General features: G+C 39.6%; 1 protein-coding gene across 6 annotated transcripts in view; it reads left to right on the top strand.

The window, feature by feature from the left end:
* trappc9 (trafficking protein particle complex subunit 9) overlaps window positions 1-16,008 on the top strand; it is a 663,479-nt gene that overhangs the window by 312,092 nt on the left and 335,379 nt on the right. For 5 of the 6 annotated variants that reach the window (XM_087986471.1, XM_087986468.1, XM_087986469.1 and 2 more), the window contains one exon: window positions 10,975-11,065. The exons of the other annotated variant lie outside the window; for it this stretch is intronic. In XM_087986471.1, coding sequence (XP_087842597.1) covers window positions 10,975-11,065 — 91 coding nt within the window. The remainder of the gene's footprint in view (window positions 1-10,974; window positions 11,066-16,008) is intronic. 6 annotated transcript variants of the gene reach the window in all.

Raw genomic sequence — 16,008 nt, 5'->3', positions numbered from 1 at the left:
GCACTGCTGCCTCGCAGCGCCAGAGACCCGGGTTCAATTCCCGACTCAGGCGACTGACTGTGTGGAGTTTGCACATTCTCCCCGTGTCTGCGTGGGTTTCCTCCGGGTGCTCCGGTTTCCTCCCACAGTCCAAAGATGTGCAGATCAGGTGAATTGGCCATGCTAAATTGCCCGTAGTGTTAGGTAAGGGGTAAATGTAGGGGTATGGGTGGGTTGCGCTTCGGCGGGTCGGTGTGGACTTGTTGGGCCGAAGGGCCTGTTTCCACACTGTAATGTAATCTAATCTAATCTAATCTAGTCTTGCATTTCTCTTGCCTTTTAATATATCTTAAAAACTCTTGCAATCTTTTATATTACCAGGTAGTTTACCCTCCTATTTCATAATCTACCAACTTCTTGTTGTCCTCTGCTGATTTTCCCAGTTCACCTGCACTTTAAAGCTCCCCCTAATTCTTGGCATAGTTCCTTTCATACATTATTAGTATGAAATTTCCTTGTTCATGTTGAACTTGATGCAGTGAAAACTTAATGGAGTCAATGTTGAGGACCCCTGGCATTGTTCCTGCCAGTCAGCTATGATGCTGCTACCTCTGATGGTTTTGCCTTTGTTTTGTATTAGGATATATCCAGGATGATGATTGTGGTGTCTGGGACATTGTAAGGTTTAATTTTGTGAATGAGTATTTCATGCTGCTGTTTTAATAGTGTGGAGGATGGCTCCGCCAATTTTGTCATCTTCAGATAAAGAGGCTAAGCAGCATTGTCAGGGCACAGTTTGCTGTTGTTTTCCAGTGTCTACTTTACTGCATGAGGTTTGTCTTGTTTTATTTGTTTTCTTAGAGTTTGATACAACTGAGGTACTTGCTAGGCCCCTTTAGAGGATGCCTATGGTCCTTAAGTGAAATGAGATTTTATGTATAAGTTACACGATCATGTGTCTACTGTCATGAGTTACCTCTCTTCTTGGTTTTTAAAGATGTTTTCACTCATTAGTTTCTGGATAAAACTGTTAAATCATCCTGCATACAGTTTACCATCTGATGGGCTTTGAAGTTAATGGCAAACTGTAACTTGCCAGGCTTCTTTTTCCTGCATCAAATTGAGCTCATGTTACATATTTGTTTTTCTCTTACACATTCAAAATCAGCACTTAGCTGACTATTCATAGACATGTTTTTTGAATGCTTTATTGACTTAACCATTTTGTATAGCTGAGCTGAATTGCATTGGGCATTGCAATGCTGCAATATAAAAACATATCCACAAGATCTTACTATCATTATCATTGAGCAAGGCACTTTCCTATTTAATTACTAATTCAACGCATCCAAATCTCTTCACCCACATCTCCATCTACCCACCCTCACCAGCATCATAGAATTCAATTATTTCTGAAATTAATTCATGTTTATTTTCTTCCATAATTTGTCTGGAAGTGTATTTCATCTACCTATTGCTGCTTGTGTCAAGACCTTTCCAGTATGACTCCCAATGGACCTTCTTAGTTGTACTGTCATGATTTAACATCACAATTTTCTGGCTTCATCTTCTCTAAATCTTAATTGTTAAATATCTTTCAGATTCTTTAGTCTAAACACACTTGAACATCTTAAGTCTCAGCTTTCTTTGCAATGCAAATTTCTGAAATTAGGGATAAGTCTTTTATTACTTTTCTGCATAGCCTCCCTTGAATATCTCTCTCATTTCTAGACACCTAGAACTGGATTCAGTATTCAGTTGTGGTCTTATTGGGTGCTTACATTTATACCCCTATCCCTTCTCATGTGTATTCTTTTTTGGTTTTTGCAGATATGTCAGAATTTCTTTGACTCCAAAGTTTGCTTTTATAAACTTGAGCAGTATTTATTGTGTCACCCTGTGCAGCTCATTGTTTCAGTCTACATTAAAATTAATTATCCATTGTTGTTCGCACTTAATGATCTTGTCCAATGCATCGTGTAATTTGAGTTGTCTTTTCCAATTCTACTGTTTGACCGAATTCAGTATAACTTGACTACTTTTCAATCCGTGCCATTTATATGCATGAGAACCCTAAATCGACAGGATATCACTAAGTTAATAAATGAGTCCAGTACTGGATCGTACCTTTCACCCAGTTCCTTATCCATTGAAGCCTATATTTTGGCCTTGTGGTGAGATTTAATAGGTTATAAGCTACAGAATAGAGTGCAACACGTATTATCAAAAAAAGGTAAACAGCCAACTGTGGACCTCACAGTAAACATCTATAAAATTTTATTTGTGAATTTGCGAGGCTATTTCTGTTTTTTTTTTGCTCACAAAGTGCAGGAAATACATAATCAAATATAATATGAATCAGTCAGGAGATGCAGCACTGTGTAAAGTCCATATCTCTTTATTTTACTTCTTGATTGTGATCTAATTTGGGGAAAGAACTGTTTTACAAGAACAGACTGAGAAATCATTGTTTTACTTTGCTGAAAAAAAATGCAAGTCACTGAAACTCATTGTGGGTCAAGTTTCCCATAGCTTGCAAAGTAACAGTGTAAAAGATGAAAGAGGAGACAGCATGGCACAGGGGTGTGTATACAAAGTAAGATTTATCTGGCAACAAATTGCTGATTTGTTTTTGGAACTGTGACCAGTTGTGAATGTCCAAGGTCATCAGCCTGATGACAGCTAACTGTTTTGGTCCCGGGTAGCTAAGCAGCTTCTCGGTATGAATGATGGTGAGAGGTGCTCAGACCTCTGGAAGCGCTGGTGGTGTGTCTCTTCAGTAAAATTCCTGAAGGTTTTCTCTTACGAATTGCTGTGAGCTGTTACTTTTAATCAATAAGGAGAAGATTTTATAATTTGTGAACCAGTTACAATATGCCCTTGTGCAGAAGTGGAAGAAGCTGAAAGAAACATTCCAGAGAACTCAAGGACTTTGGGAATAAAAGGAAACCCTCTATCAAATTAAGAGGACTGTTGCCATTGAACTGTTTCCCCAATATTTTTCTCGCTTCCATTCCTGACCCTCATGTTTATTTTGGCTGTCTATATGTATCTGTAGGGGAATTTTGAGTGAAAGTTCTAACTAACAGAGTTGTGTGTCGTAAGTTCATAGTTCATGTGCAGTTTGAATCTGCTTATTTGTAATAAATAAGTCTAGTTAAGTACAGAAATCTGGTCCATACTTTCAATTGACCTGAGTTTATCAGCAGGTCATTGAGGGACTTTACGTACTTTGAGAATCTTTCTTTTGACTTCTGTGATGACTCTGGAAATAGTGAGACTTGATTTCCAGTGTGTTACCTCTGTGAGGTTTAACAACAGACAAATTATTTGCACAACGTTATGTTGAAGAATGCAATAAAATTTAAATGTTATAGTTACTGACTGAAACAATTTAACATGTTTCATTTGTCTCTTCATCTATGATCTGGATGACATCCTTATTCAAATAGTTTTCAGGTTGGTTATTGATTACATTAATTTTTTTTTTGTTGAAGCATATTTTGGTATTGAGCTGTACCTTTGGGAAATTTCTGAACTGATTGTTGATAGCACTTTTGTGAAATTGCTAAAGTGCGCTTGTTAGGTTTGAAATGGAGTTGTGAAAAATTTGGTGCCTTGTGCCATGGTGAGAACACGATTAAATAGTCGTCATCAAAAGTTCTTTAATTATTTACTGGTGTTGAACAACAGTTAAATACAAAAGTAGTAGCTAGTTTCTGATAAATCAGTAATTATATGAGGGGAAGGAAACTTTGACAAGGACTAACCTGATGTTTCGAAGTGACAACGAAGATTGATGAAGGTACAGTGGTGAACGTTATCTATATGCACTTGAGCAAGGCATTCAACAGGGTTCTGCATGGTAGACTGATTAGCAAGGTTAGGTCATGTGGAATCCAGAGAAAGCTAGTAAGTTGAATACAAAATTGGCTTCCAGATAGGAGACAGAGGGTGGGGATGGAGGGATACTTTTCAGACTGGAGGCCTGTGACCAGCGGTATGCCGCAAATGTTGGTGCTGGGTCCACTGCTTTTTGTCATTGATATATATGATTTGGATGTGAATCTAGGAGGAATGGTTAGTACGTTTGCAGATTATTTCAAAATTGATGGTGTAGTGGATAATGAAGAAGGTTATCTCAGAGTACTGTGAGACCTTGATCCTATATGGCAGGTGGAGATTAATTTAGATAATTATAAGATGTTGCATTTTGCTAAGGCAAATCAGGGCAGGATGTATGCACTTAATAGTAGGGTCCTGGGGAGTGTTGCCAAACAAAAAGATCTTGAGGTGCAGGTCTTCTAATTCCTTGAAAGTGGAGTCATGGGTGGACTGGGTAGGGAAGAGGTCAGTGCATTGAGTATAGATGTTGAGATGTCATGCTGTGGCTGTATAGAACATTGTATTCCAAAAGTGGCCTAACCAGAGTTCAATCCTGGTCTCCCTGCTGTAGGAAAGATGTTGAACATGAAAGGGTGCAGATAAAATTTACAAGGGTGTTGATTTGGAGATGCCGGTGTTGGACTGGGGTGTACAAAGTTTAAAAATCACACAACACCAGGTTAGAGTCCAACAGGTTTAATTGGAAGCACACTAGCTTTCGGAGCGACGCTCCATCATCAGGTGGTACCACCTGATGAAGGAGCGTCGCTCCGAAAGCTAGTGTGCTTCCAATTAAACCTGTTGGACTATAACCTGGTGTTGTGTGATTTTTAACTTTGTGCAAGGGTGTTGTCAGGGTTGGAGGGTTTGAACTACAGGGAGAGGCTGAATAGGCTGGGGATGTTTTCCTTGGAGATTTGGAGGCTGAGGGGTGACCTTATAGAGGTTTATAAAATCATGAAGGGTGTGGATAGAGTGCATAGCCTATTTTTTCCCAGAGTGAGGGAGTCCAAATCGAGAGGGCATAGGTTTAAGGGGAAAGATTTAAAAGAGACCCAAGGGACAACATTTTCATACATAGGGTGGTATGTGTATAGAATAAGCTGCCAGAGGAAATGGTGGAAGCTGGTACAATTATGAAATTTAAAATGCATCTGGATGGGCATATGATTGGAAAGGTTAGATTAATGGGGTTAGATTAATTTAGGATATCTGGTCAGAATGGACAGGTTAGACTGAAGGGTCTGTTTCTATGTTGTACAACTGTGACTCAATGACTGACAGTTCATAACTGTTACTCTACTAGAAAGTCCTGCTTTCAGATACCTGTAGTTGACACAATTGCTTTCCAGATGTCAGATAACTGTGTGGAAAAATCCCTAAAAAAGTATTAGTAGTATCAGTAAAAACTTTGGATTTATGATTGGTTAGATTTCTGACCCGAAATATGTTGCTGGAAAAGCTCAGCAGGTCAGACAGCATCCAAGGAGCAGGAGAATCGACATTTTGGGCATGACCCTTCTTCAGGCTCATGCCCGAAACGTCGATTCTCCTGCTCCTTGGATGCTGCCTGACCTGCGCTTTTCAAGCAACACGTTTTCAGCTCTGATCTCCAGCATCTGCAGTCCTCACTTTCTCCTAGTAGATTTCTGACTCCATTTTTACATAATTCAGGCTAGTGCAACATTAGAATAGCACAGATTGCAGAGAGTGACCGTAAATCATAATGTAAAGATAGCTATTGTTTTAACAGAAAAGACATCATGAGTAGTAAGTTACTTGTGTTTGAATAATAGAGTTAAGTCTTCAAGATCCGCTCTGGTTGGGAATGCAGGCTGGTCAAATTATCGCACTGTCGAGCTTGCTGGTTTCTTAGCACGATTCACAGTGCTAAACCAGGTTGAGGCACGAGTGCCCCAACATCCATTCCGATCCATTAATATCATTAAAAAATTAATTGAGAACTCTAGGAGTGGTACTTGCATGTGCATTCAGGTATTTTTTTTAAATGGTGTTATGGGTAGAAGGAAAAATTGGGAATGCAGTTCAGTGATTCCTATCCACAGGGTTACTGAGATGAATCTTTTGCTTCTCAGGGTTTCCTGTTCATTGATCTCTCCCTCCCTTACTTCCCCCCACCCACACCCCCCCTCTCTTTCCCCCCTTCCCCCCCCCTCTCTTCCCCCCCCTCTCTTCCCCCCCCCCCTCTTTCTCCCCCCCCTCTTTCTCTCCCCTCTCTTTCTCCCCCCTCTCTTTCTCCCCCCTCTCTTTCTCCCCCCTCTCTTCCTCCCCCCTCTCTTCCTCCCCCCTCTCTTCCTCCCCCCCTCTTCCTCCCCCCTCTCTTCCTCCCCCCTCTCTTCCTCCCCCCTCTCTTCCTCCCCCCTCTCTTCCTCCCCCCTCTCTTCCTCCCCCCTCTCTTCCTCCCCCCTCTCTTCCTCCCCCCTCTCTTCCTCCCCCCTCTCTTCCTCCCCCCTCTCTTCCTCCCCCCTCTCTTCCTCCCCCCTCTCTTCTTCCCCCTCTCTTCTTCCCCCTCTCTTCTTCCCCCTCTCTTCTTCCCCCTCTCTTCCTCCCCCCTCTCTTCCTCCCCCCTCTCTTCCTCCCCCCTCTCTTCCTCCCCCCTCTCTTCCTCCCCCCTCTCTTCCTCCCCCCTCTCTTCCTCCCCCCTCTCTTCCTCCCCCCTCTCTTCCTCCCCCCTCTCTTCCTCCCCCCTCTCTTCCTCCCCCCTCTCTTCCTCCCCCCTCTCTTCCTCCCCCCTCTCTTCCTCCCCCCTCTCTTCCTCCCCCCTCTCTTCCTCCCCCCTCTCTTCCTCCCCCCTCTCTTCCTCCCCCCTCTCTTCCTCCCCCCTCTCTTCCTCCCCCCTCTCTTCCTCCCCCCTCTCTTCCTCCCCCCTCTCTTCCTCCCCCCTCTCTTCCCCCCCCTCTCTTCCCCCCCCTCTCTTCCCCCCCCTCTCTTTTCTCCCCCCCTCTCCTCTTCACCCCCTCCTTTTGGAGGTTCGAAGGCCTCCGGCTGTCTTGTTCATATGCCCAAGGTATTCAGCAAGTTCAGTAAGTAAAAGGACTTTGTCGTCAACAGTTGGTTATCAATCTACAATTCATTCTGCTATTTGTTGCTGGCTGAGTCTCATTTTATTGACACCTAGTTCTCCAGTTCATCTACAGTAACCACCCTCTCTCTACTTGAACAGTGTAAACAGTACTTAAAGTGAATGTTGGTACCCTGCTTTTTAAAAACAAAAGTACAGTATTCCCTTCAGCAGTGCTTGGTTTGAAAACCGTTTTCCTATTTAAGCCCATAATCAAAAAATATTGGGAAATAAAAGAATGCTGTTTTTAGGATATACAATAGGGAACCGGTTATAGCCACCCCAGGGAATTAGGAAGGCTCCATGTAAGGGTAAATAGTGTAGATGGGTCTAGGATTTGGGCACAGATACTGTGTAGTCAACATAATGGAGGGTTCAAAGGCAGTGCGAGCTCACCCCTTCCTGACGTGAGGAGGTTTAAGATAGCTAAATATAATTTTGAGCCACTGAAGTTCAAGGAAAGGTCAAGCTGGCATTGGAATACCCAAATAACAAATTTTAGTTCCAGTGGTGACAAGGGGAACACCTTCCCTAAGTAGACCAGAGCTCTGGACATCAGGAGACCAGAAGAGGGTTAGAAGAAAGAAACATTCAGAAATGATACCTTAAGCAGAGGCTCTGTAGCTGTAGATATACCTTGAAATAAGAATCACTGCTGCAGATTGTGACTATCCAGGTAGATGGTCTCTCAAGTCTGATCCCTCTCCTCCAAAGACTTCACATCACTGTTCTTCTTAGTGTGCCAGTGGGCTCTAAATTACTGGCATTAGATTTCTTTGATTTGGGCTCCATTCAAAGATCAGCTGCAGACCTGGCTGGTGTCTCAAACACTGATAAACCACTGCACCTCTCAGGTCACTGATTCCCTATTTGGAGCGATGTGGTCAGTACTTCAGTTTCCAAAAGATGTAGCTTTAGAGACACAAGACATATGTGGAAGTGCAGGTGTTGGACTGGGGTGAACAAAGTTTAAAAATCACAACCCTAGATTATAGTCTAACAGTTTTATTTGGAAGTACAAGCTTTTGGAACATTGTTTCTTCGTCAGGTGGAGCAGGATCATAGGATACAGAATTTAGAGCAAAAGATCATAGTGTCATACAACTGATGCGATATATTGAACAAACCTAGATTGCTGTTAAGTCTTTTATCTTTTAAACTGAGTTGCAGGTTTCAATTCTTTCAATTCACATTCCCGAGCTAACTTAAGGTTTTATTTTTGAAAAAAAGTGACATCTCAGCTGAGACCATGCATTAACGATGTGAGGTTAGAGTTTGTATGTATTCCAATCTTGAGTTAGACTGGTTCTATTTCCAAAGTAGGAATTCCAAATAAACCTGTTGGACTATAACCTGACATAGAAGACAGACATTTTTGCTTCCACCTTTGAATTTCAAGGATAGAGGGTGTCATCAATTGCACCAATGTGGCCTTCAATGTACCCAAAGACTGGCCAGTTAGTTTTATCGAATGAATAGGATGAGTATTCATTCGATTTTGAGTTCATCTGCAATCAGAAGAAGAGTTTTCTGCTTGTGTCAATCACTTCTCTGCCAGCTACTCTGACTTCATCAGTCCACCTTAGCTTTTTATCCCACCCTGAGATTCCATGAATGCATTTTAGGGACTAGGCAAGACATCTTGAACTGATACCTAATCGCCCTCTACAGGAGCCCATGACAGAGGCACAAAGGCAAAAAATCATTCAGGCTGTCAGACTTGTGAATAAGTGGTTCTGGTTGATTAGTCCAATCAAATTACACCCTGAAATAGATTTCTGATACTTTTCTCCCTTTTGTGGTCTCTGTGCTCTCCTTAATATCACCCTTCAGAGTGGTGTGACCCTTGAAAAGGTTAAAGACTTGGAAGGAGACAGCTCATCAAAGGAAGGGTCGAGCAGGAGAATGAAAATAGGCTGAGGGGGAAGGTGCAGTCTTGTTCTCCAAGGCTTAATATTCTAATGAACGTAAGGGATTATTTAATTTTGGCTCATTTCAGTGAGTCTGTCTGACATGAGATGAACCCTCAGTATTGTCTGTGATGACTCTTCAATTGAAATCATATCCTGGAACATATAAACTTCTGACTGCCAATAAAGAATGTATGTCTGCTTAGAAGTTTCTCTGTCACTGTTGGTCGATACTTGCTCACCTTAGTCACTTCATTACCTTTTACTTATCCTGCTGTAAATAAAAGGAGACTGAAATATGTGGATTCATATATCAATATTTAAATGATGCTCATAAAGAAAATAAATGCACAGTTACATTGAGAAGAAATTCCAGTGATCTACTCAATGGTCTGCCTGACATGAAGCCTCAATGCTTGGCCACTTTTACAGCTCTAGGACTCTTATCCATTCTGAAAAGTTGCTAAGTACCGTGGGCAAACACTCCTTCAATGTTCATGCAACATGCAGCCTTGTATGCCTCATTAGATATGCCTGCTTGAGGGTGAGTACCCAGAAATCTGTTCTATGCCAATTCTTGTGTGGTTTAATGAAGATGAAGGTAGCCAGCTCATTGACTTTTTCCTGTTGCTTAGATGTACTTGATGACTGACCTCCACGTGGACATGTGCATCTCAAAGAGCAGCTGCATCTACGTCATTGCATGGGCAGCTTCTACCATTGTGTCCTGCTTCACAGGTGCTCTAAAAGGCCTGATGGCCAAGGATGCAGATGTTGGTGATCCCTTTGACAGGTGGTACCCTTACCATCTTCAGTAACCACCTCAGTCCTTGGATAGCTGGACGGATAATCAGCTTGGGGGGCACGATTCCGATCTCACCAGACATTTGTCACTAACTGGTCAGCCTGCACAGTGCAGGATCCATGCTGTGAAAATCAGTGGTAAGTGGCTTGTGAACTTTGTGTTGTGCCTCATATTGGTCTCCATCAGTTGGCAGTGCTGTCAGTCCTCAGAACCTTGATCCATAGAGGCGCACGTACCCGAGTCCAATCTCAGTCTATAAAGCAGCATTACCTCATGGAATTCTGACATGTACAAGAACAGATACTGAGGGCTTAAAACCGAGAAACTGTAGAAAAGTACAGTGTGTGCAAGGGGAAACTTGGAAAAACAAGTTAAGAAGTGAACTCGTTCTGAAGAAGGATCACTGGACTCAAAAAGTTAACTTTGCTTTATCTATGTAGTGCCAGACCAGCTGAGCTTTTCTCGCAATTTCTGTTTTTGTTTCAGATTTCATCTGCAGTTCTTTGTTTTATTTTAACTTTGGTTTAATTTGGTCAGTTGGCTTACTTGAAAAAGTAGATGGCAGGACTGATGGCAGCCCTTATCCCCCAGCCAACAGTGGTTGGTACCTCAACACACAGTCATCCCAACATGCATCTTTGGAGTTACATCCCATCTGCAAACATGCAGTTATTAGAAGATGACAGCATGAATCTCTCAGCAGAAATCTTTCTCTTCTCAATCAGCTTCACTTCAATAAATCAACAAATAAAACCAAATTGATTCACATTCGAGAGAGCTGATCATTTTAAAAATGTTTAACTTTATTTAGCCATGGTCTCAATGCAGAACAAAATTGTTTGGAGCATTCCAAGCTTATTTCTTCCCCTTTACTCTTCAGCAAGTTGGACTATAGCTTTGCCATTGACAGAGGACATCCATGATTGTTTGTGTTGGGTTTCCTTTGAATGTTTAGTACCGTGATACATGTATGATTCTTTGCATATTATTTAAAATTAAAATTACCTGCAGAAATCATAGTTGCAAAACTAGGTTCTATGATTATGATGGGCTTTTTATTCATACTTCAACATGCTACTATGTCTGTCACAGACTTAGATCGAAATGTATATTTTGTAACTAATGAATTTAAGTTGATTGCATCATGATTCTTTTAGACTTATTTAAAAGGAATTGGACAAAATACAATAATGCAGTCCCAAGGCAACTCAGTTAAACTAGGAAATGCTACAATATAATATTAAAAAAAAAACTAACATTTTATTTCTAAAGCCACTGATTGCAGAAACTTGCATTTCTTTAACTTTTTGTACCCATCTCTTAATCGTGAAGGAGAAGCCAGTGTGGAAGGAGTTCTCAATCAATTGGTGCAGGAACATTTACAGCTCGCTCCTCTGCAATGGGGTGAGTACTAAAAATGGCAGTTTTGGGATACTGAGGTGAGCAATGAATCTTTTTGAGAAATCTCGGTAATGTATTAGAATCAGAATCAGTTATGGTTTTATTACTTGTTTTACATCTTAATTTCTGTTGGAGGTGTTTTCCAACTAATATTATTTGTTGGAGTTTGAACTATATTGGTGATGTAAAATATATCTTTGAAATTGATGTCTGGTTTCTCATAAAGTAGCTGTAGCATATTTATTGGTTAATTCAAATATACCTCTAATTCAGAGTCATTCTTTTCTTACCTTTGGGGAAAAAAATGAGCACACGGATTTATCATCCAGCGTAAGCCCACTTTATTGCTTGCAATGCAGCACAAGAATCAAAATGTTTGAAGATTTTTTTCTTTCAAACAGGGAAACTAGAGGCATTTAGATGAAGTGAAAGTAATACCATGTAATGCATAAGCCTGGTTAATTGAAATGTTATTAGTTTTGTTGGAATTAAGATTTCGCTATCATTTTTGGTCTTGTAAGTTGTAAAGTTCGTTTATAATAAAAATAATTCATTTTAAGCTCATAACTTGGCAATTTGTTCCAAGTAAAACTAAAAGTTATTGTTGATTGTGTTCCAAGTTGATTGATTATCTTGATAGTTAGTCCAAGAGTATTGTTAAGTGACAGCTTAGTTACTGATGTGCAAATTATTTATGATATAGATAAACATAAGGATAATCATGTTGATGTATTATGATATTTATTTGAAGATTGCTCATAGTGAAATATGTCTCTTGATAAAGAAATGTTTTAAAACTTCTCATCTTCTACTATTATGCAATGGTAGGGCGACTAATTGAAGAGTGTGATTGTTTTCAAACATTTCAGTCATTCGATGAAGAAAAGCATGGGTGTGTTTTGAATCTAGAGGAAACACAAGGCAAGGATTTTGAGAAACACATAATCCAATCAGAACAATGCAAGAGAGGTGACAGCAAAATCTGTCTATTAGTTGAAGTAACTATGTTGGGATTTGTGATTTTTGAAACATTATTATTAGAATATTTACTATATTTATTTGAATACAGTTAATGGTACTTTTAACAGTTTATAATCTTTAAATACACAAATATTTTATTAAAGATTAGTTATTGAAAGGGCAACTTAAGTGTTTTTAGGGCATGATTTACAGAGATCAACACAGCTAATCTGGATTTATTTTGAAGTCACTTGTCAAGGTCTTCTATTCTGTAAGGGGCCTGGTTAATTCACTTGGCTAGATAGCTAGTGTTTAGTTCAAAATAGTATCTATGGTGCAAGCTTAATTCCCATTACAATTGAGATATGCTTAAGAATGGCCTCTCAGAATGGAAGGCAAGAGCAAGCCACCACTGACCAAATCTGCCAAGAGAATGGCTCAGCTGAATCATCAGAAGATAATAAACCTTTGGGCGAAACCGTACCATTTTTAACAAGTTGTCAAATTGTTACAATGATTCATTCATACCTTTTGGATATTTGATTTTGTGTAAAGTAAGCACTTGGACATCATGCAGAATTGAAGAAATTTCTGTTTGAAAATTCTGAACAAGAAAATCCAGTGCAGTTAGGTAATATAGTTGTTGAAGTCTAAGCATTGAATATTCTATGCATCTATGCTTGAGTCGATAAATAATTGTCAATGTGTGTTGATTGGGTGTTCAATTATATTCAGGCAGTAGGTGTGAACTGGGAAGAACTTCTGTTGTGTGAATGTCACTGCAGAATTTTACTTCGCTTTGGAGCTGTACTTGGAATGTAGCATGAATGAGTGACTATATCCAGGAATATGTTAAAACAAGTTATTGCATATTATAAGACAACAATAGGAAAACAATTGTAAATGATAATCCATGATAACTAATATATAAAAAGGAATGAGAAGAAAGAAGAAACTAACTTTATTGAAATGAAAGTAATCATTTTTGTATGTAAATGTCAAAAAGAATGTATTTATTATAGCACAGACCTTAACTCTAAAATGGTCTGCCACTGATCTAACATGGGAAAGTAACTCAAAATTAATCAATTTTCTAAAATAATGAAATTACTTTTCACACATACACAAGCCTCTGAATAGCTCACACAAAGGTAGATTTCCAGTTACTAATGCCAGCAATTCTTCTTATCTTAGTGTTCTAAGGATTGCTTGATTGCAGCAGTGATTTCTGAAAAAGCTGTATCTTTCAGCCAAATTTGCTGGTCCTATTCCAGCTGTTTGAACCATCTAGAGTTTGCTCAAAACAAAAGGTCTGAACAATGTACAAATCTTATCTCTAGGCGATTTGCAAAACTAAGTTGGTTAACCCATTCTTGATGATTCTCAAATGGGTACTTGTGTGTCAATCTAACCCTGTGCATGACTTCTCATTGTCCTAGTGTACGCTTTGATATTGAGGTCAAAACAGTAAAGACAATTTCTCTTTCAGAACAATGAAAAAGCAATTTGAGCATTAACACCTAGGTGAAAAACAGTATTCAGTCAAAACGTAGTTGAGCATCCTTAGAAACAGCCAAAAACTAGGGCTAGAAAGCACTGTTGATTCAGATAAATAATTAATCATGACTTAATCAAAATGCAGTCACACTTGGGTTTAAATCAAAATTTATGAAGTAAATGAAGCAGCAATGAAATAAAAATGATAGTATTTCAAACATTTGTGATTTCGAACTATAGTCCTGCACTGTGCTCCTAAGTGGAGGAGCAAACCCAACACTGAAGTGTCATCCAGGCTCTAACTGTTAGCTTGCCCCCTCTACGGATGCTGTCTGACCCACTGTGATCTCCAGCATTGGTTGTTTTCAGTGAAAATGATAATGGTTAGGTTGGGGATCAATATTTGTAATGTACATCTTACAGATGTGCAACAGGTTTGCTCTCGTTCTACTTTTTGCCACATTTTGTCTGGTGCAAAACAAAGTTTCTGACAGCACAGACTTGATGGGGATGAAAGGCCTCTTCAGCACTGTATCATTCTATGATTCTAACAATCTCAACTCGTCTGTCTCCAAAATTAAGGATATCATGTCATGTTTCTATATATATTTTATATATATATATCGTGTCACCACAATAATATTGAAATTTCTATACAACGCAAATTATGTGTTCCAAAAAAGGGCCATTCATTATATTAAATACTTTCCAGCATCAATTAACAAAAGGTCAATGGAGACAAGATTGCATAGCAGGAGGCCTCCTGGCCTCTAAAATGTCAAAAATGTATCAAACATTTAGAGAAGCAGTTTGATTTTCAAAAAATTATTTCATTGTTCATCACCAAGAATGGCTCAGCAGCAGCATTACTGGTCGAGCTGGTCACTTGTTAAAGGACATGGCTTCTAGACTGGGTTTGCGACAGGTGTGGGAACCATTGAGGGAAAACCATACTTGGGCATATCTTACCAATCTGCTGGTTGCAGATGCATGTGTCCATGACAATATCAGTAAGAGTGGATACCATATAGTCCTTGTGCTAACAAAGTCCCACTTTCCTGTTGAAAATAGAAAAATGCAGACAAAGGACAGTGAGAAAAATAGATTTAATTGAAATATAAATTCATAAAGAAGTAAAGAATGTTGAGTTAAAAGATATATTTCCAATCCACACATCCAAAGCTAGGCTAGACACATGCTTGAAGATTGGTTTTTACAAAATATAAGACAAGGTTGCCTTTTGTTTGGAGTTGTGAACTTGTGATACTTAGCATATGTTGGCTTGGAATTTGTGATTTGTAATGGTAGCAGCACTGGCAACATTCACTGTTACTTTGTGAAAATGAGAGCACTATCTTGCATCCATGCGTGTATAGTTTAACACTGACATTGAGGTTGTTTTCATTGATTGTGTTCCTCCACAAATTGTGCAGTTGAAATCCCCAAAGAGACAAATGTGTAGAAACAAATGAAAACTTCCCACTTTGCTCCCTCCTGTCACTGTTCAAAACAGTATGCCATGCAAAATAGCTGAGAATAAATGGGTCTTTTTCCAAATGGCAGGCAGTGATCATTACTTGAATCCTAGCTATTCACAATATCTATTAATGATTCAGATGAAGGGATTATTTGTAACATATCCAAATTTGCAGATGACATAAAGCTAGCTGGGTGAGTTGTGAGAAGGCTGCAGAGATGTTTCATTGTGATTTTAACAAGCTGAGTAAGTGGGAAAATTTATGGTAGACATGGTAAATGCGGATAAATGTAAGATTATCTATTTTGGCAGTAAAAGCAAAAAGGCAGGTTATTATATGAATGTCTATGACTTTAGAAGGGAATTGTAACAATGCTCTGGTTTCCTTGTACACCAGTCACTGAAGAAGTACGCAGGTGCAGCAGGCAGTCAAGAAGGCAAATTCTATGTTAGCCTTTCATAGCAAGAGGATTTGAGTACAGGATGTCTTGCTGTACATATACAGGCCCTTGATGAGATGATACCTGAAATATTGTGTACCATTTTGGTCTCCTGATCTGAGGAAGTTTGCTCTTGCTATAGAGGGAGTGCATCAAACATTCATAGAATCATTAGAATCCCTACAGTGTAGAAGCAACCCATCGAGTCCACACCAACCCTCCAAAGAGCATCCCATCCCAACTCATCCAATCAATTTGGTAAAACTTAACTGTATCCCCTCTATAATAAATGCATCCTTCCTCAGACAGGGTGACCAAAACTGCATTCAAAACTTCAGCTATGGCCTCACCAGTGCCTGTTTACCAGATTGAAACCTGTGATAGCAGGAATGTCATCTGAGAAGAGTTGAATTGTTTAGGATTATATTAGCTGGAATTGAGAAGAATGAGAGGGGGGATCTTATAGAAACCTATAAAATCCTAACAATACTAGACAGGGTAAATGCAGAAAAGATGTTCTTGATAGTGGGCAAGTCCAAAACCTGGGGTCAAAGTCTATAAGGAAATGGTGT

Source organism: Chiloscyllium plagiosum, unplaced genomic scaffold, assembly GCF_037043375.1.
Source record: "Chiloscyllium plagiosum isolate Xiang-an unplaced genomic scaffold, Cpla_swu_hap1 HiC_scaffold_4, whole genome shotgun sequence".
NCBI lineage: Eukaryota > Metazoa > Chordata > Chondrichthyes > Orectolobiformes > Hemiscylliidae > Chiloscyllium > Chiloscyllium plagiosum.
The sequence above is the reverse complement of the archived record's forward strand: the minus strand, read 5'-3'. Positions and strand labels throughout refer to the sequence as shown.